This window comes from Ovis canadensis, chromosome 2 (assembly GCF_042477335.2).
Source record: "Ovis canadensis isolate MfBH-ARS-UI-01 breed Bighorn chromosome 2, ARS-UI_OviCan_v2, whole genome shotgun sequence".
Lineage (NCBI taxonomy): Eukaryota > Metazoa > Chordata > Mammalia > Artiodactyla > Bovidae > Ovis > Ovis canadensis.
Genome location: NC_091246.1, coordinates 244,696,317 through 244,710,944, shown reverse-complemented (window position 1 = coordinate 244,710,944; position 14,628 = coordinate 244,696,317). Strand labels below are relative to the sequence as shown.

The window sequence follows — 14,628 nt, the reverse complement described above, 5'->3', positions numbered from 1 at the left end:
AGTTGTGAGTCTACATTCAAGTCCAGGACGTCTGATTCCATCAACCAAAGTAGTTCCTATACCTTCCTGGACATCCTAGAATTGGGGCACAAACTCAATTGGATAACGGGATCAGGCAGGAAAACTGTAACCATAATAGATTGGATAATAGAGTAGGATTTTAAAAACTTTTCCTTTACAGTAACCAAAACAACCACACAAGCGTAATGATAAATATCGACTGACATAAAGAATATGGGCTCAGTGGGACTTCCCTGGTAGTCCAGTGGTTGGGAATCCACCTGCCAATGCAGGGGACACGGGTTGGATCCCTGGTCTAAGAAGATTCCACATGCTCCAGGGCATCTACACCTGTGCACTACAGCTACCGAGCCTGTGCTCTAGAGCCCGGGAGCCGCAACTACTGAGCCCATGCGCTTCAAATACTGAAGCTCAGTTGCTTAGAGCCTGTGCTCCACAACAAGAGAAGCCCACCGAAAAGCCCCTACACTGCAACTAGAGAAAGCCTATAGGCAGCAACAAAGACTCAGGGCTCAGTTTGCCAGGTCCTTTATGTTTTTTAAGTAGGTACCAGAAGCCTGTGACTTTATGTAAATATTTGCAAATTTTGAGTGTTTGTAAGTAATTTAAAAATTGCAAAATGCTACCTAGGTCAAAGAAAAGGTATCTGTGAGCCAGATGTTGCTTGTGTGCCATTTCTTTCTTATGTAAATTCCGTTAGCCTCAGAGTCATTGCTGAGAAATACACAAGATACAGCCAAGAACAAAAGTCATACCAAGATAACATTATTATGTTACGCTTCAGGTGACTGAAACTTACAGTGTAACAAGGAAGAACATATTTATGATATGTAGAATAACATGTTTGCAAGTAAGAGTATTTGGAAAAATTAAGATGTGGGTTCATTTGGGGTAGTCACCCTCATTTGCAGTGCAACTGGTTATAAATTCAACTGAGAAGATCATACTTAAAAAAAATTTTTTTAATTTATTTATATTTGGCTGTGCTGGGTATTCGCGCTGCGAGGCCTTTTCTTTAGTTGCAGAGCATGGGCTTCTCATTGAAGTGGCTTCTCTTGTTGCAGAGTGCAGGCCATAGCACGAGCAGCCTTCAGTAGTTGCAGCTCCTGGGCTCTATAGCACAGACTCAGTAGTTGTGGCTTAAAAGTTTAGTTACTCCAAGGCATATGGGATCTTCCCACACCGGGGATTGAACCCGGGTCCCCTGCATTGGCAGGCAGATACTTTACCACTGAGCCACCAGGGAAGCCTAAGATCATATTTTAAAAAATAAATAAAATGGACTTCTCTGGTGGTACAGTGGATAAGAATCCACCTGCCATTGCCCGGCCTGTGAAGATTCCACATGCTGCGGAGCAACTGAGTCATCCACCACAACTACTGAGCCTGTGTGCTGCAACTGCTGAAGCCAGTGAGCCTAGAGCCTGTGCTCAGCAACGGTAAATCCCCGCAACAAGAAGCCCATGCACCACAACAAAGGGTCCTTGTTTGTGACAACTAGAGAAAGCCCATGTGCAGCAACAAAAACCCAGAGCAATCAAAATAATTAAATAAAATAAAATATTACTGTTTTAAATATAAGAATGCAAAACGTCAAACTAAGATTTTTGCACCTCTTCAAGAGCTTGATGATCTGATAAACTGAGCAGAGGGCTCAGTTCTCAATTATCGATAAAATGATTAGTATTTACTTTCTGTTTGTGCGTGGGGGGCAGTGAATTCATCTGTCAAGGTTCTGTTTTATCAAGTTGAATTCTTCCTGTCACATGGAAGGAATTTCTGAGAAGTCTTTCATTTCCCTCTCCATGTAGACTGCTATCAGGGAAATCCATAGCAAGATTGAGCAAAGGAAAAACTACAGTTTAAAAACAATCTGGTGGGGACCTCCCTGGTTGTGCAGGGGTTAAGACTCCACCCTTCCAATGCAGAGGGCACAGGTTCAATCCCTGGTTGATCTGGCAGTTCCATTTCTGGGTATATACCCCAAAGAACTGAAATTAGGGACTCAAACAGATAATTCTACACCAGTGTTCATAGCCAACATTATTCACAAAAGTCAAAAGTGGAAGCAAACCAAGTCTCTATTGACAGATGAATTGATAAACAAAATGTGGTATGAATATACAGTGGAATATTATTTAATCTCGAAGAAAACTCTGATACATGCCTGCTACAGTATGAATGACCGTAGGAGACTATGCTAATGACAAAAATGGCATTATGTCTTTCATAAAAGACATTATGAAATACACCAGTCACAAAGGCAAATATTGTATGATTCCACTTATATGATGTACATAGAGTAATCAAATTCACAGGGACATGAACGGCTAAGTAAATGGCAGTTATCAGGGGCTGGAGAGAGAGAGAAATGGGAAGTTGTCATTTAATGGGTGTGGTTGCCATTTGGGAAGATTAAAAAGTTCTGGAGATGGATAGTGGTGATGGTCACACAATAACAGGAACCTAGCTAATGCCACGGAACTATACTTAAAGAGGGTAAGTTTTATGTTGTTTCTATTTTATCATAATTTAAAAAATTAATCAACCCTAGTATTTCATGAGTATATACCACATACCAGATATGTACATTATCTCTACTAAATGCTTCATATGCATTATCTCCCAAAGTTTTTGACCTGCCATTTTAACCTCCAAGTTCATTTTTCCTCCACATGATAAATAAACATATTTTGATCAGAACTGTCTCAACATCAGTGAACTTTCATTTAGACTTGATTTCTTGTTCAATTTTTTGTACAGTGAGATTTAGCCATTTCTAATTTTTTTCTATTTTCAATTTTGCAGAAATCACTGTGAATCAGTTCTTACCTGGGTAAACTTTACAATGACAGTTAAATTCATCTTTCAAATTTGATCCATACCCAATTTTAATTTTTTTTCACATCTGCTGCTCTAGTTTCATGGGTGCTTATTTCTATCGAATACAACTTGATTAAGGGGATTCCTGGTAGTTTTCAATGTTATATGCAAAATATGATTCTTTTTTCCTAAGATAATTTTACTGGATGGAGTAGTCGTTTTCAGTTTTGTATTGTACTGATTATTTCTACTAGTAATTGTCATTATGAATTGGTTGATACTGATAGAATTCTTTTTGATAGGGATTGTTGTCGTTCAGTCACTCAGTCATGTCCGACTCTTTCAGACACCATGGGCTGCAGCATACCAGGCTTACCTGTCCTTCAAGCATCTCCTGGAGTTTGCTCAAACTCATGTCCATTGAGTCAGTGATGCCATCAACCATCTTGTCCCCTTCTCCTCCTGTCTTCAGTTTTTCCCAGCATCAGGGTCTTTTCTAGAGTCGGCTCTTCGTGTCAGGTGGCCAAAGTATTGGAGCTTCAGCTTCAGCATCAGTCCTTCTAATGAATATTCAGAGTTGATTCCGTTTAGGATTACTGTTTTGATCTCCTTGCAGTCCAAGGGACTCTCAAAAGTCTTCTCCAGCACCACGATTTGAAAGCATCAATTCTTTGGCATTCAGCGTTCTTTATGGTCCAATTCTCACATCCATACATGATTACTGGAAAAACCATAGCTTTGACTATATGGACCTTTTTGTTAGCAAAGCGATGTCTTGATTTTTAATATGCTGTCTAGATTTGTTACAATTTTCCTTCCAAGGAGTGAGTGTCTTTTAATTTCATGACTCCAGTCATGATCTGCAGTGATTTTGGAGCCCAAGGAAATAAAAAGTTTCTGTTGTTTCCCCATCTATTTGCCATGAAGTGATGAGACCAGATGCCATGATCTTTGATTTTTTTAATGTTGAGTTTTAAACTAGCTTTTTCAGTCTCCGCTTTCACCTTCATCAAGAGTCTCTTTAGTTACTCTTTGCTTTCTGCCATAAAGCTGGTATCATCTGCATATCTGAGGTTATTTCTCCTGGCAATCTTGATTCCAGCTAGTGCTTCATCCAGTCCAGCATTTTGCATGATGTACTCTGCATAAATAAGCAGGAATAGCATAGGATAATCGAATAGCTTAGAAACCCCATTAGGGAATTGTAGATAGACAGGGAACTTTAGAGGGGTTGGGAGACCACAATAAGACTAATGATCACTCAAGAAAGTAATGAGAATATTCTGAAACAATGTGGGCTTGCTTGACTCATGAAGCAAAACAAGTCGCTTAGCATCAAGGCCAGATTGGCTGGCTTAACAATAAAATCAAGCTAACTTTGCTTAGCGACAAAGCCATGCAACAGAAGCACAAGACATGCCCCCAAACAATACAACAATGGTGGCAGGAGACCTACATCCTGCCCAGTGAGTTCAGTAAGTTAATAACCTCCAAAACATGCCCTTTGGCCCCGAAGACGTGTTCTTTGCACAATGCCCCCCAAACAATAAAACAATAGTAAAGAATAAGGCCTACAACCTGCCCAGTGGTGTTATCAAGTTAATGACTCCCGAACTATGCCCTGTGCCCACAAAAAAACAATCATTTATGGAAAGGTGAATTTTCAAAATGAAAGACCTTCATTGTACTGAGACCTGAAAATATTATTCCTAAATGTTATAACAGTCTTGGCCTGACCATATAGTGACAAGAAAACTTCCCTGCCTTACTTGGGGGAGGAACTGATGAAGGAAACCTGTCTATTTAAGAAAGACAAAGATCTTCTCCCCTTTCCCTTTCTTCCTTTGATTATAAAAATGTAACCCGCTGAGTACTCTGGGCAGTGCAACACTTGTCTGCCTGCTCCTCTGTTCATGGGGATTCTCCAGGCAAGAATACTGAAGTGGGTAGCCTTTCCCTTCTCCAGGAGATCTTCCCAACCCAGAGATCGAACCCAGGTCCCCACATTGCAGACAGATTCTTTTCTGTCTAAGCCACCAGAGAAGCCCTTGTGAAACTTACAAGCATCCTAGTCTAACAAATCACTTCTTGTCTATCACTTTGCCTTTTGCAGAATTCCTTTCTGTGTTGAGACATAGAGGACTGTGGTACCAGAGCTCTTTGGAGCCCTGGAAATGACACTAACAGCTTCATTTTCATATTAAAGAGGCTTTTATAAGTGAAGCAGAACACTTAGAATTATTTGTTTAGTGCTCAATTTATCAAAGTCTTATAGGTGATAAACCTTGAAGTCAACTTTTTTGGTATTTAAACACTTTCATTTCAGTTCAGTCAGTAAGTCATGTCTGACTCTTTGCAACCCCATGGACTGCATCACGCCAGGGCTCTCGGTCCATCACCAACTCCTGGAGTTTGCTCAGACTCATGTCCATTGAGTCAGTGATGCCATCCACCATCTCATCCTCCATCGTATCCTTCTCCTCCTGCCTTCAATCTTTCCCAGCATCAGGGTCTTTTCAAATGAGTCAGCTCTTCGCATCAGGTGGCCAAAGTATTGGAGTGTCAGCTTCAACATCAGTCCTTCCAATGAATATTCAGGACCTATTTCCTCTAGGGTGGACAGGTTGGATCTCCTTGCAGTCCAAGGGACTCTCAAGAATCTTCTCCAACACCACAGTTCAAAAACATCAATTCTTCTGCACTCAGCTTTCTTTATACTCCAACTCTCACATCCATACATGACTACTGGAAAAACCATAGCCTTAACTAGACGGACCTTTGTTGACAAAGTAATGTCTCTGCTTTTTAATATGCTGTCTAGGTTGATCATAACTTTCCTTCCAAGGAGTAAACGTCTTAATTTCACGGCTGCAGTCACCATCTGCAGTGATTTTGGAGCCCAAGAAAATTAAGGCTGACACTGTTTCCACTGTTTTCCCATCTATTTTCCATGAAGTGATGGGACCAGATGCCATGATCTTAGTTTTCTGAATGTTGAGCTTCAAGCCAACTTTTTCATTCTCCTCTTTCACTTTCATCAAGAGGCTCTTTAGTTCTTCTTCACTTTCTGCCATAAGGGTGGTATCATCTGCATATCTGAGGTTATTGATATTTCTCCTGGCAATCTTGATTCCAGTTTGTGCTTCGTCCAGCCCAGCATGGCTTAGAGGGTAAAGCGTCTGCCTGCAATGTGGGAGACCCAAGTTTGATCCCTGGGTTGGGAAGATCCCCTGGAGAAGGAAATGGCAACCCACTCCAGTACTCTTGCCTGGAAATTCCCATGGATGGAGGAGCCTGATAGGCTACAGTCCATGGGGTCGCAAAGAGTCGGACACGACTGAGCGTCTTCACTTTCTTTTCACCCTGCATATATGGAGAAGGGAATGGCGATCCACTCCAGTATTCTTGCCTGGAGAATTCCATGGACAGTGAAGCCTGGTGGGTTACAGTCCGTGGAGTTGCAAAGAGTCAGACATGACTGACGACTAACACACACACGCACACACACAACCTGCATGTAAGTTAAATAAGCAGGGTGACAATATACAGCCTTGACGTACTCCTTTCCTTGTTTGGAACCAGTCTGTTGTTCCATGTCCAGTTCTAACTGTTGCTTCCTGACCTGAATACAGGTTTCTCAAGAGGCAGGTCAGGTGGTCTGGTATTCCCATCTCTTTCAGAATTTTCCACAATTTGTTGTGATCCACACAGTCACAGGCTTTGGCATAGTCAATAAAGCAGAAGTAGATGTTTTTCTGGAACTCTCTTGCTTTTTTGATGATCCAGCAGATGTTGGCAATTTGATCTCTGGTTCCTCTGCCTTTTCTAGAACCAGCTTGAACATCTGGAAGTTCATGGTTCACGCATTGTTGAAGCCTGGCTTGGAGAATTTTGAGCATTACTTTACCAGTGTGTGAGATGAGTGCAATTATGAAGTAATTTGAGCATTCTTTGGCATTGCCTTTCTTTGGGATTGGAATGAAAACTGACCTTTTCCAGTCCTGTGGCCACTGCTGAGTTTTCCAAATTTGCTGGCATATTAAGTGCAGCACTTTCACAGCATCATCTTTTACAAACTTAATTAACTATTCTTAAGTTTTTTAAATAGTTTTTTTTAGTGGGCTGTGCAACTCAGCTTGCAGGATCCTTTTTAAAATTTTATTTATTGATTTATTTTTGATGGCACTGGGTCTTCATTGCTGCACACGGGCTTTCTCTAGCTGTGCTGAGCCGGGAGCTACTCTTCATCAGGGTGCATTGGCTTCTGATTGTGATGGCTTCTCTTGTTAAGAGCACAGGCTCTAGGGCACACAGGCTTCAGTAGTGCGGCTCTCAGGCTCTAGAGAGTGGGCTCAGTAGTCCAAGGCATGAGGAATCTTCCTGGACCAGGGATCGAACCTGTGTCACCTGCCTTGGCAGGCAAATTCTTATCTACTCTGCCACCAGGGAAATCCTCCTTAAAATTTTAAACTGTAATTAAAGTGCTGGTTTGGCTGATACTTACGAATTCTTCAAATATCTTCAAGAGCAGATCAGAAACAAAAATGATAACTGAAAGTAATGACATTTAAATTTCAGTGCTCTTTGCTTGCATGGCCTCTTCCAAGGCCCTTCTTTTGTCTGTATGCCTCTTTAATACCTTACTATGCATTTTTTTTTCTTAAGTAGGGCCACACAAATTGTTTCAGCCATGGGCCCCACAAAATCTGGAGCTTCTTGCCCCCTGCTTTCTTGGACCATTGCTTTCTTTTGTTATCGTCCTATGGTTTCTATAATATTATTCATATTCTTTTCTGGGCTTTCAAAAATCCAATCAGACTGGAAAGAAAGAAATGTCATCTTAGTCCAGTTGAGGTAATTAGATCTGGGTCTTCAGTCAGCTGATTCTTGGTCAGTCTTAAGATCTGCTTGTGTAGTCCAAGGGGATTGTCACCAGGCCACTGATGATCAAGCTGAGCTCCCTTTTTATAATGTCTGTAAGAGTTTTAAAATCATACCTTTCTCTTAGGTTTTCATTGTTTGTAATGTGATATTGTCCCTCAAAATCGTAAGCTTTCAGTCTCACTTGGGTGGCATTATATAAACTGCTGTCCTGTCTCATGGGCTTCCCAGGTGGCTCAGTGGGAAAGAATCTGCCTGCCCAAAGCAGGAGATGCAGGAGATGTGGGTTCAGTCCCTGGGTTGGGAACATCCCCTGAGGGAGGAAATGGAAACCCACTCCAGTATTTTTCCCTGGAAAATCCCACGGCCAGAGGAGTCTGGCAGGATTGCAAAGAGTTGGACACCACTGAGTGAACACACATTCACACATGTCCTGTTTGATACATTGATGGGGATTTTTGCAAGTTCATGTATTCCTACTGATATATTATTTTGTGATATTCATAGGGCCACTTGAAATTTTCACTTCCTAGAGGAGGAGGAATAGAGTCTTTGGGGTTAGCAAGACTCTGGTTGGCTAATTAGCTCTTGGAGCCCCTTCTTGATTATTGTGTGTGAGCAATCCAGCCTGTCAACCTATCTTGTTCTTCACACAATTCCCATTGTGTGAGACTATTGACTCCTCACAGGTCAGTAAATTGCTTTTATACCCAAGAGGGAATAGTATATATGTATATTTTATAAATAGGAATCTAGTTAATAAAAGAAGCAAAGTATCCATGTGTTAGTTTTTCTTATGAAAATAAAAAAATTAAACATATCCTGTGCTAGTCACCATTCTTGTGTGTTTTAACTAACTTTTTGTGCTCTTTTTCTATTTGGAAAGAGGAACTAAAGAGCCTCTTGATGAGGATGAAAGACGAGAGTGAAAAAGCTGGCTTAAAAATTCAACATTCAAAAAACTAAGATCGTGGCATCTAATTCCATCACTTCACAGCAAATAGAAGGAGGAAGAGTGGAAGCTGATAGATTTTCTTTTCTTGGGCTCCAAAATCACTGCAGACAGTGACTGCAGCCATGAAATTAAAAGATGCTTGCTCCTTGGAAGAAAAGTTATGACCAACCTAGGCAGCATATTAAAAAGCAAAGACATTACTTTGCCAACAAAGGTCCATCTAGTCAAAGCTATGGTTTTTCCAGTAGTCATATATGGATGTGAGAATTGGACTATAAAGAAAGCTGAGGATAGAAGAATTAATGCTTTTGAACTGTGGTGTTAGAGAAGCCTTTTGAGAGTCCCTTGAACAGCAAGGAGATCCAATCAGTCCATCCTAAAGGAGATCAGTCCTAAATATTCATTGGAAGGACTGATGCTGAAGCTGAAACTCCAATCCTTTGGCCACCTGATGCGAAGAGCTGACTCATTTGAAAAGACCCTGATGCTGGGAAAGGAGGAGAAGGGGACAACAGAGGATGAGATGGTTGGATGGCATCAGCAACTCAATGGACATGATTTTGAGCAAACTCCGGAAGATAGTGAAGGGAAGCTTAGCGTGCTGCAGTCCATGGGGTTATAAAGTTGGACATGACTTAACGACTAAACAACAACATGAACTCATGGCCTTTCACAGATGCAACTTGCTCCAATAATTGTGACAATAACAATAGGAAAATAATTATCATGTTATTATTAATGCTGCAGTTGTCACACCTTGGCCAATTAGAGGTTGGTTCCTTAGACATACCAGCGCTGCTGATGCTTCTTGAAGCCTTCAGGTGTTCTGGCAGCAGGAGGACATTCCACCTCATCCAGTCTGACTATTTTCTTTTCCCAAGACACAGACCCAGTTCTCCTCCTTTGCATGGAGAAGGGTACAGAGGGACCCTGCTGTTAGAGCCCTCTTAGTAGTCACTTATGAATGGAAACATTTCTCTCTTCAAGTTAGGAGTTAACATTTATTTTTCCAGTTTAACAGAGCTTGTTGCTGTACTTTACATTTGTTATGCTGACAAATACATTGTGGATAGTTTTGTTTTGTTTTGTTTTGTTTTTTTGTTTTTTTTGTTTTTTTTTTTGATGCCTTGGCACACCAAAAGGCATTAGATTGGGAAAGACAAAGGACCTGGGTGTGCCTCTGGATTGGGAGGGCAGGATCAAATATCCTGCTTCAGTCACTTCCTCTTCACAACAACCAAGTGAGGTAAGCGCTGTTGTCATCCCCATTTTACAGATGAGGAAACTGAGCTTCCCAACCTGCTTTGATGTCATAGACATAGGAAGAAAATAGGGCCTGTGTGGTGTGCTAGACTAAACACATAGGGCTGGCAGGCACCAGAGGTGCAGAAGCTAAAGGGGCACTCATCCCAGTTTGCTCAGGACTTTCCCATTTTGTTGGCTACACAGCATGTGGGATCTTAGTTCCCCAACCAGGGATGAAACCCGTGTCCCCTACATTGGGAGCATGGAGTCTTAACCACTGGACTGCCAGGGGTGTCACAAGAATTTCCCATTTTTAAAATTAAAGGTCTCTTGTCTTGGAAACCCTTCTAGTCTCAGTGAAACCAAGGTGCTTAATCATGCTTCAGAGGTCTCTGGTCAAGCCCAGCCTGCCTGCCTGACCTATGTATGAATAGCTCCTTGCTCCTGTGACCTGTTAGTGATGTACTGATGTGCCTGGATATTCCACATGAGGCTCAGTAATCAGCCTGAGGTTGCAGAGCTAGTAAAAAGAGAAACCAGATTGAACCCAGCTCTATGTGACTCCTGAGCCCAGCTCTTAATCGTGATGCTTTGTCCTTATTGCCCATTCCCTCGCCCTTTCAGCTCTTCTTTACCCTAAGATGCTTAGTGCTTTGATGGTCTAGTCACATTAAACAGAGGGGAAAGGAGCTTATTCTTGTTTTTCTCAAACATAGTTGCAATTTTAAAGAGTGCCCTGGGTTCATTGCAGCACTATTTACAATAGACAATAAATGGAAGCAACCTACATGTTCATCAACAGATAAATGGAGAAAGATGTCACACACACACACACACACACACACACACACACACAGACACCCCACGATGGAATACTACTCAGCCGTAAAAAAGAATGAAATAATGCCATTTGTAGCAACATGGATTGGCCTAGAGGTTATCATACTAAGTGAAGTAAGTCAGACAGAGACAGACAAGTATCATGATATAGCTTATATATGCACCCTTTTAAAAAAGATACAAATGAACTAATTTACAAAACAGAAACAGACTCACATACCTAGAAAACAAACTTATGGTTACCAAAGAGGAAAGGGCAGGGAAGGGCTAAATTAAGAGTTCCGATTAACATAAACACACTACTATATATAAAATAGATAATCAACAAGCACCTCCTGCATAGCTCAGGGAACTATACTCAATATTTTGTGATAAGCTATAAGGGAAGAGAATCTGAAAAATAATATATGTATGCATAACTTAATCACTGTGCCATATACCTAAAACTAACACACCATGGTAAACCAACAATACTTCAATTAAAAGAAGGAAAACATTGAAGCTCTAAATACATAAAGAAATAGATTGTACTCATGGGTGGAAAAATTCAATATCATAAAAATATCAAGTTGAGAAGAATTGGCCCATAGGTTTTATGCAGTTCTAATAAATATTCTCAATAAGTTAAAAAAAAAAAAAGAACCCACCTGCCAATGCAGGAGACACAAGGGATACAGGTTTCATCCCTGGGTTGGGAAGATCCTCTGGAGGAGGAAATGGCAACCCACTCTAGTATTCTGTCCATGGGATAAGCCCATGGACAGAGGAGCCCGGTGTGGCACAGTCCACGGGGTCTCAGAGTCAGGCGTGCATGAGTGCTAAGTCGCTTCAGTTGTTTCTCATTCTTTGTGACCCTATGGGCTGCAGCACACCAGGTCCTCTGTCTATGGGATTAGTCCAGCAAGAATACTGCAGTGGGTTGCAGTGCCCTCTTCCAGGGGATCTTCCCAGCTCAGGGATCAAACCCACATCTGTTACATCTCCTGCATTGGCAGGCGAGTTCTTTACCACTAGAGCCACCTGGGAAGCCCAAAGAGTCAGACTGACTGGGCAACTGAGCACGCAGGCATGCCTGCACATTAAGATTAGGCTGGTGGGACAGCCGTACAACTATGCGCCTTTGCTCTGCAATGCAACAGATAGGACACAAGACCACATGAGATGTCATCTTGCCAAAGAATTCAAAGCTAAATGTCATCAAAACTTTAGATCTAACTACCAGTTTATAGGCAATATGGAGAACAGAAGAACAACTTAAATGACACCACCAAGAGGCAATCAGGCAAACACTCCAGAATGTGGGAAATTTCACAAGACAAATGACCTAGTCTCCTAACAAGGAAAAAGAGAAAGGCGGGGAGGGGGAAAAGTCTAAAATTGAGAGAGACTTAAAGAGACAGATCAACTGCACGCAACATGTGGGCCTGATTTGGATCTTGATTTGAGCAAATCAATTGTATTTGGTTAGCCAAAAAGTTTGTTCCAGTTTTTCCATAAGTTAAAAAAATTTTAATTAAATTAAAAAAAATTCTATGAGAAAATCAGGAAAGTTTAAACACTGACCAAGCATCTCCCTGGTTGGTACAGTTACTAGGATTTGCTACTGAGATAGGCTGGGACCTGGGACCCTCTACTGAAGTGCTTGCACTTTCACCTGGGTAAATGCCTCCTTGAGAAACAGAATACAAAGAAACTATAAGCGACTAAAAATAACTGCAAGTATGAGCAGTTGGGCCAATTATGAAAAATAAGATACAAAAAGGCCACAAACTTCTGAGGTGCTGGGAGCAAAAGATGGGTACTGTGTACAACCCTACCAAGGGGTGGGGAGACCGTCTAAGCTACCCCTCCAGTCCAACCATCTGCTCCTATCCTCATCCCACTTAAAGAACCAGCCCACCCTCCTGGGAGAGTGAGCCAGGGTGCCGGTGTCTTGTTTTCATTCTGTCGTGATGCAGCACAAGTCCCAGTAAAGCCTTGCTTTAATCTCTTGTCTGGTCCCCTATCAATTTCTATTAAATTAAAAGACACCTGCTCCTTGGAGGAAAAGCTATGACAGACCTAGACAGCGTATTAAAAAGCAGAGACATCACTTTACCGACAAAGGTCCATGTAGTCAAAGCTATAGTATTCCCAGGAGTCATGTACGGATGTGAGAGTTGAACCATAAAGAAGGCTGAGTGCCGAAGAATTGATTCTTTCAAATTGTGGTGCTGAAGAAGACTCTTGAGAGTTCCTTGGATGGCAAGGAGATCCAACCAGTCCATCCTAAAGGAAATCAACCCCGAATATTCATTGGAAGGACTGCTGGTAAAGCTGAGCAAACTCAGAGAGATAGTGAGGGACAGGGAAGCCTGGCATGCTTTTACTCCACGGAGTCGCAGAGTCAGACATGGCTTAGTGACTGAACAACAAACAGCAAGGGAGGAAGGTGGGAGCGGGGATCAGGAAGGAGGGAGCGGGAATCAGGAAGGGGGGGATACATGTATGCCTATGGCCGATTCATACTAATGTGTGGCAAAACCCATCACCATGGTGTAAAACAATTACCCTCGGATTAAAATAAATAAATTAAAAAAAAAAGAAAAATGAGTCCAAGGAGGAGGATCAGGAACACTATTAATTGTTTTTAGATCCTCTATGCTGTTCTTAAAAAATTCTAAAAAAAAAAAAAGTTCTTATCTTTAGAAATGTATACTACATTGTTTATGGGCAAAATGATATGATCTCTGGAATTTAAAAATAATCCTTTGGGGTTGGGGTGGGGGTAAAGATGAAGTAAGATTGGCTGTGAGTTCATAATTGCTCTTGTGGGAGGATGGATACGGGGGCTCCTTACATCGTTCTCTCTACTTCTGTTTATGTTGGCAGATTTTCACAATCGAAGAGATGAAGCCATGTCACCTCCTCCCAGAGGCCCTCTCAGTTTCCTCAGAGGGTGAGCTCCCTCCTCTGGGCTTGTCAAGCCACCTGTCACGCAGAACTGCAGTCCAGTGGCCTGCTTCTTCCTCTAGAGGGCAGAGTGGTGGCCTTGGGTCACTCTTATCTCCCCAGGACAGGGTTTCCGCGTGAATGAACAGATGACTCTTGGTCTGGGTTCATTTGTGGTCAAGCAGCTCAGTCTCCAACAAGCACTCAAGTTCCTTTGATGGCAAAGGCCGGACAGTTTCTACAGTCTGTTCTCCTGGGGTGGGGCAGCATGAAAACTCCGAAAGTGGATATTTGCTGGTTGGTGACTGCGGCTGAGTGAGTTTCCAGTTGCTGACTGGACTGACCAACACGCTCTGAGGAACTGGCAGGACTGGTGCTGCTTCTTACGTGAGAGTCCAAAGGCCTGGCAAGTGCAGCTCCCGGGGCAAACCCTGCTCACACCCCCCTGGGCAAAGGAAGAAAAGCCAGAGGAGCCAGAAGCCCTGAGTGTCTGGAAACAGCTGGTGACTGGACGGGAAGTTCTGCTCTGACACGCGACCATCAACACCTAGCTAGGAAGTCTGTGGCTGGAACAAAAGCTCCCATCAGACGAAACCCCAGGATGAGGCTGCCGGAGGTGCTGATTTTCCTGGCCTCCTGGGGAGTCGCCAGAGCTGCACCAGGTAGGTAAGCTGAAAATGTTGCTAAGAATAGCAAGACAGGGAGCTCAGCTGGGGAGGCTGGGGGAGAGAGTTAGTGGGTGGAGGGTGTGCTGTTTGAGCCTAAGATTGTTAAGTGGAGGTGATGGCTGGCCACGGAAGGAACATGGACATTGTTCAGAGCTGTCTAAGAGCCAGCCAGCTGGTAGAGGTAGAAGGTAGCAGGCACATTCGTGAATTCATTCAACAAATATTGGTTGAGTAGCTCTCAAATCTAGTATTTTATTGGAACTC

The 14,628-nt window shown here is 42.4% G+C and overlaps 1 protein-coding gene and 1 non-coding gene across 2 annotated transcripts in view; one reads left to right on the top strand and one right to left on the bottom strand.

Annotated features, from left to right (window-relative positions):
* Positions 1-1,195: 1,195 nt before the first annotated feature.
* TRNAG-GCC (transfer RNA glycine (anticodon GCC)) lies at positions 1,196-1,267 on the bottom strand. Its single transcript has one exon. It is a non-coding gene; the product is annotated as a tRNA-Gly (tRNA).
* Positions 1,268-13,817: 12,550 nt separating this feature from the next.
* Positions 13,818-14,628, top strand: part of SMPDL3B (sphingomyelin phosphodiesterase acid like 3B) — a 31,693-nt gene continuing 30,882 nt past the window's right edge. Inside the window, exon 1 of the mRNA XM_069578876.1 lies at positions 13,818-14,358. Within this exon, the coding sequence (XP_069434977.1) occupies positions 14,298-14,358 (61 nt within the window). The 5' untranslated portion in view covers positions 13,818-14,297. The remainder of the gene's footprint in view (positions 14,359-14,628) is intronic.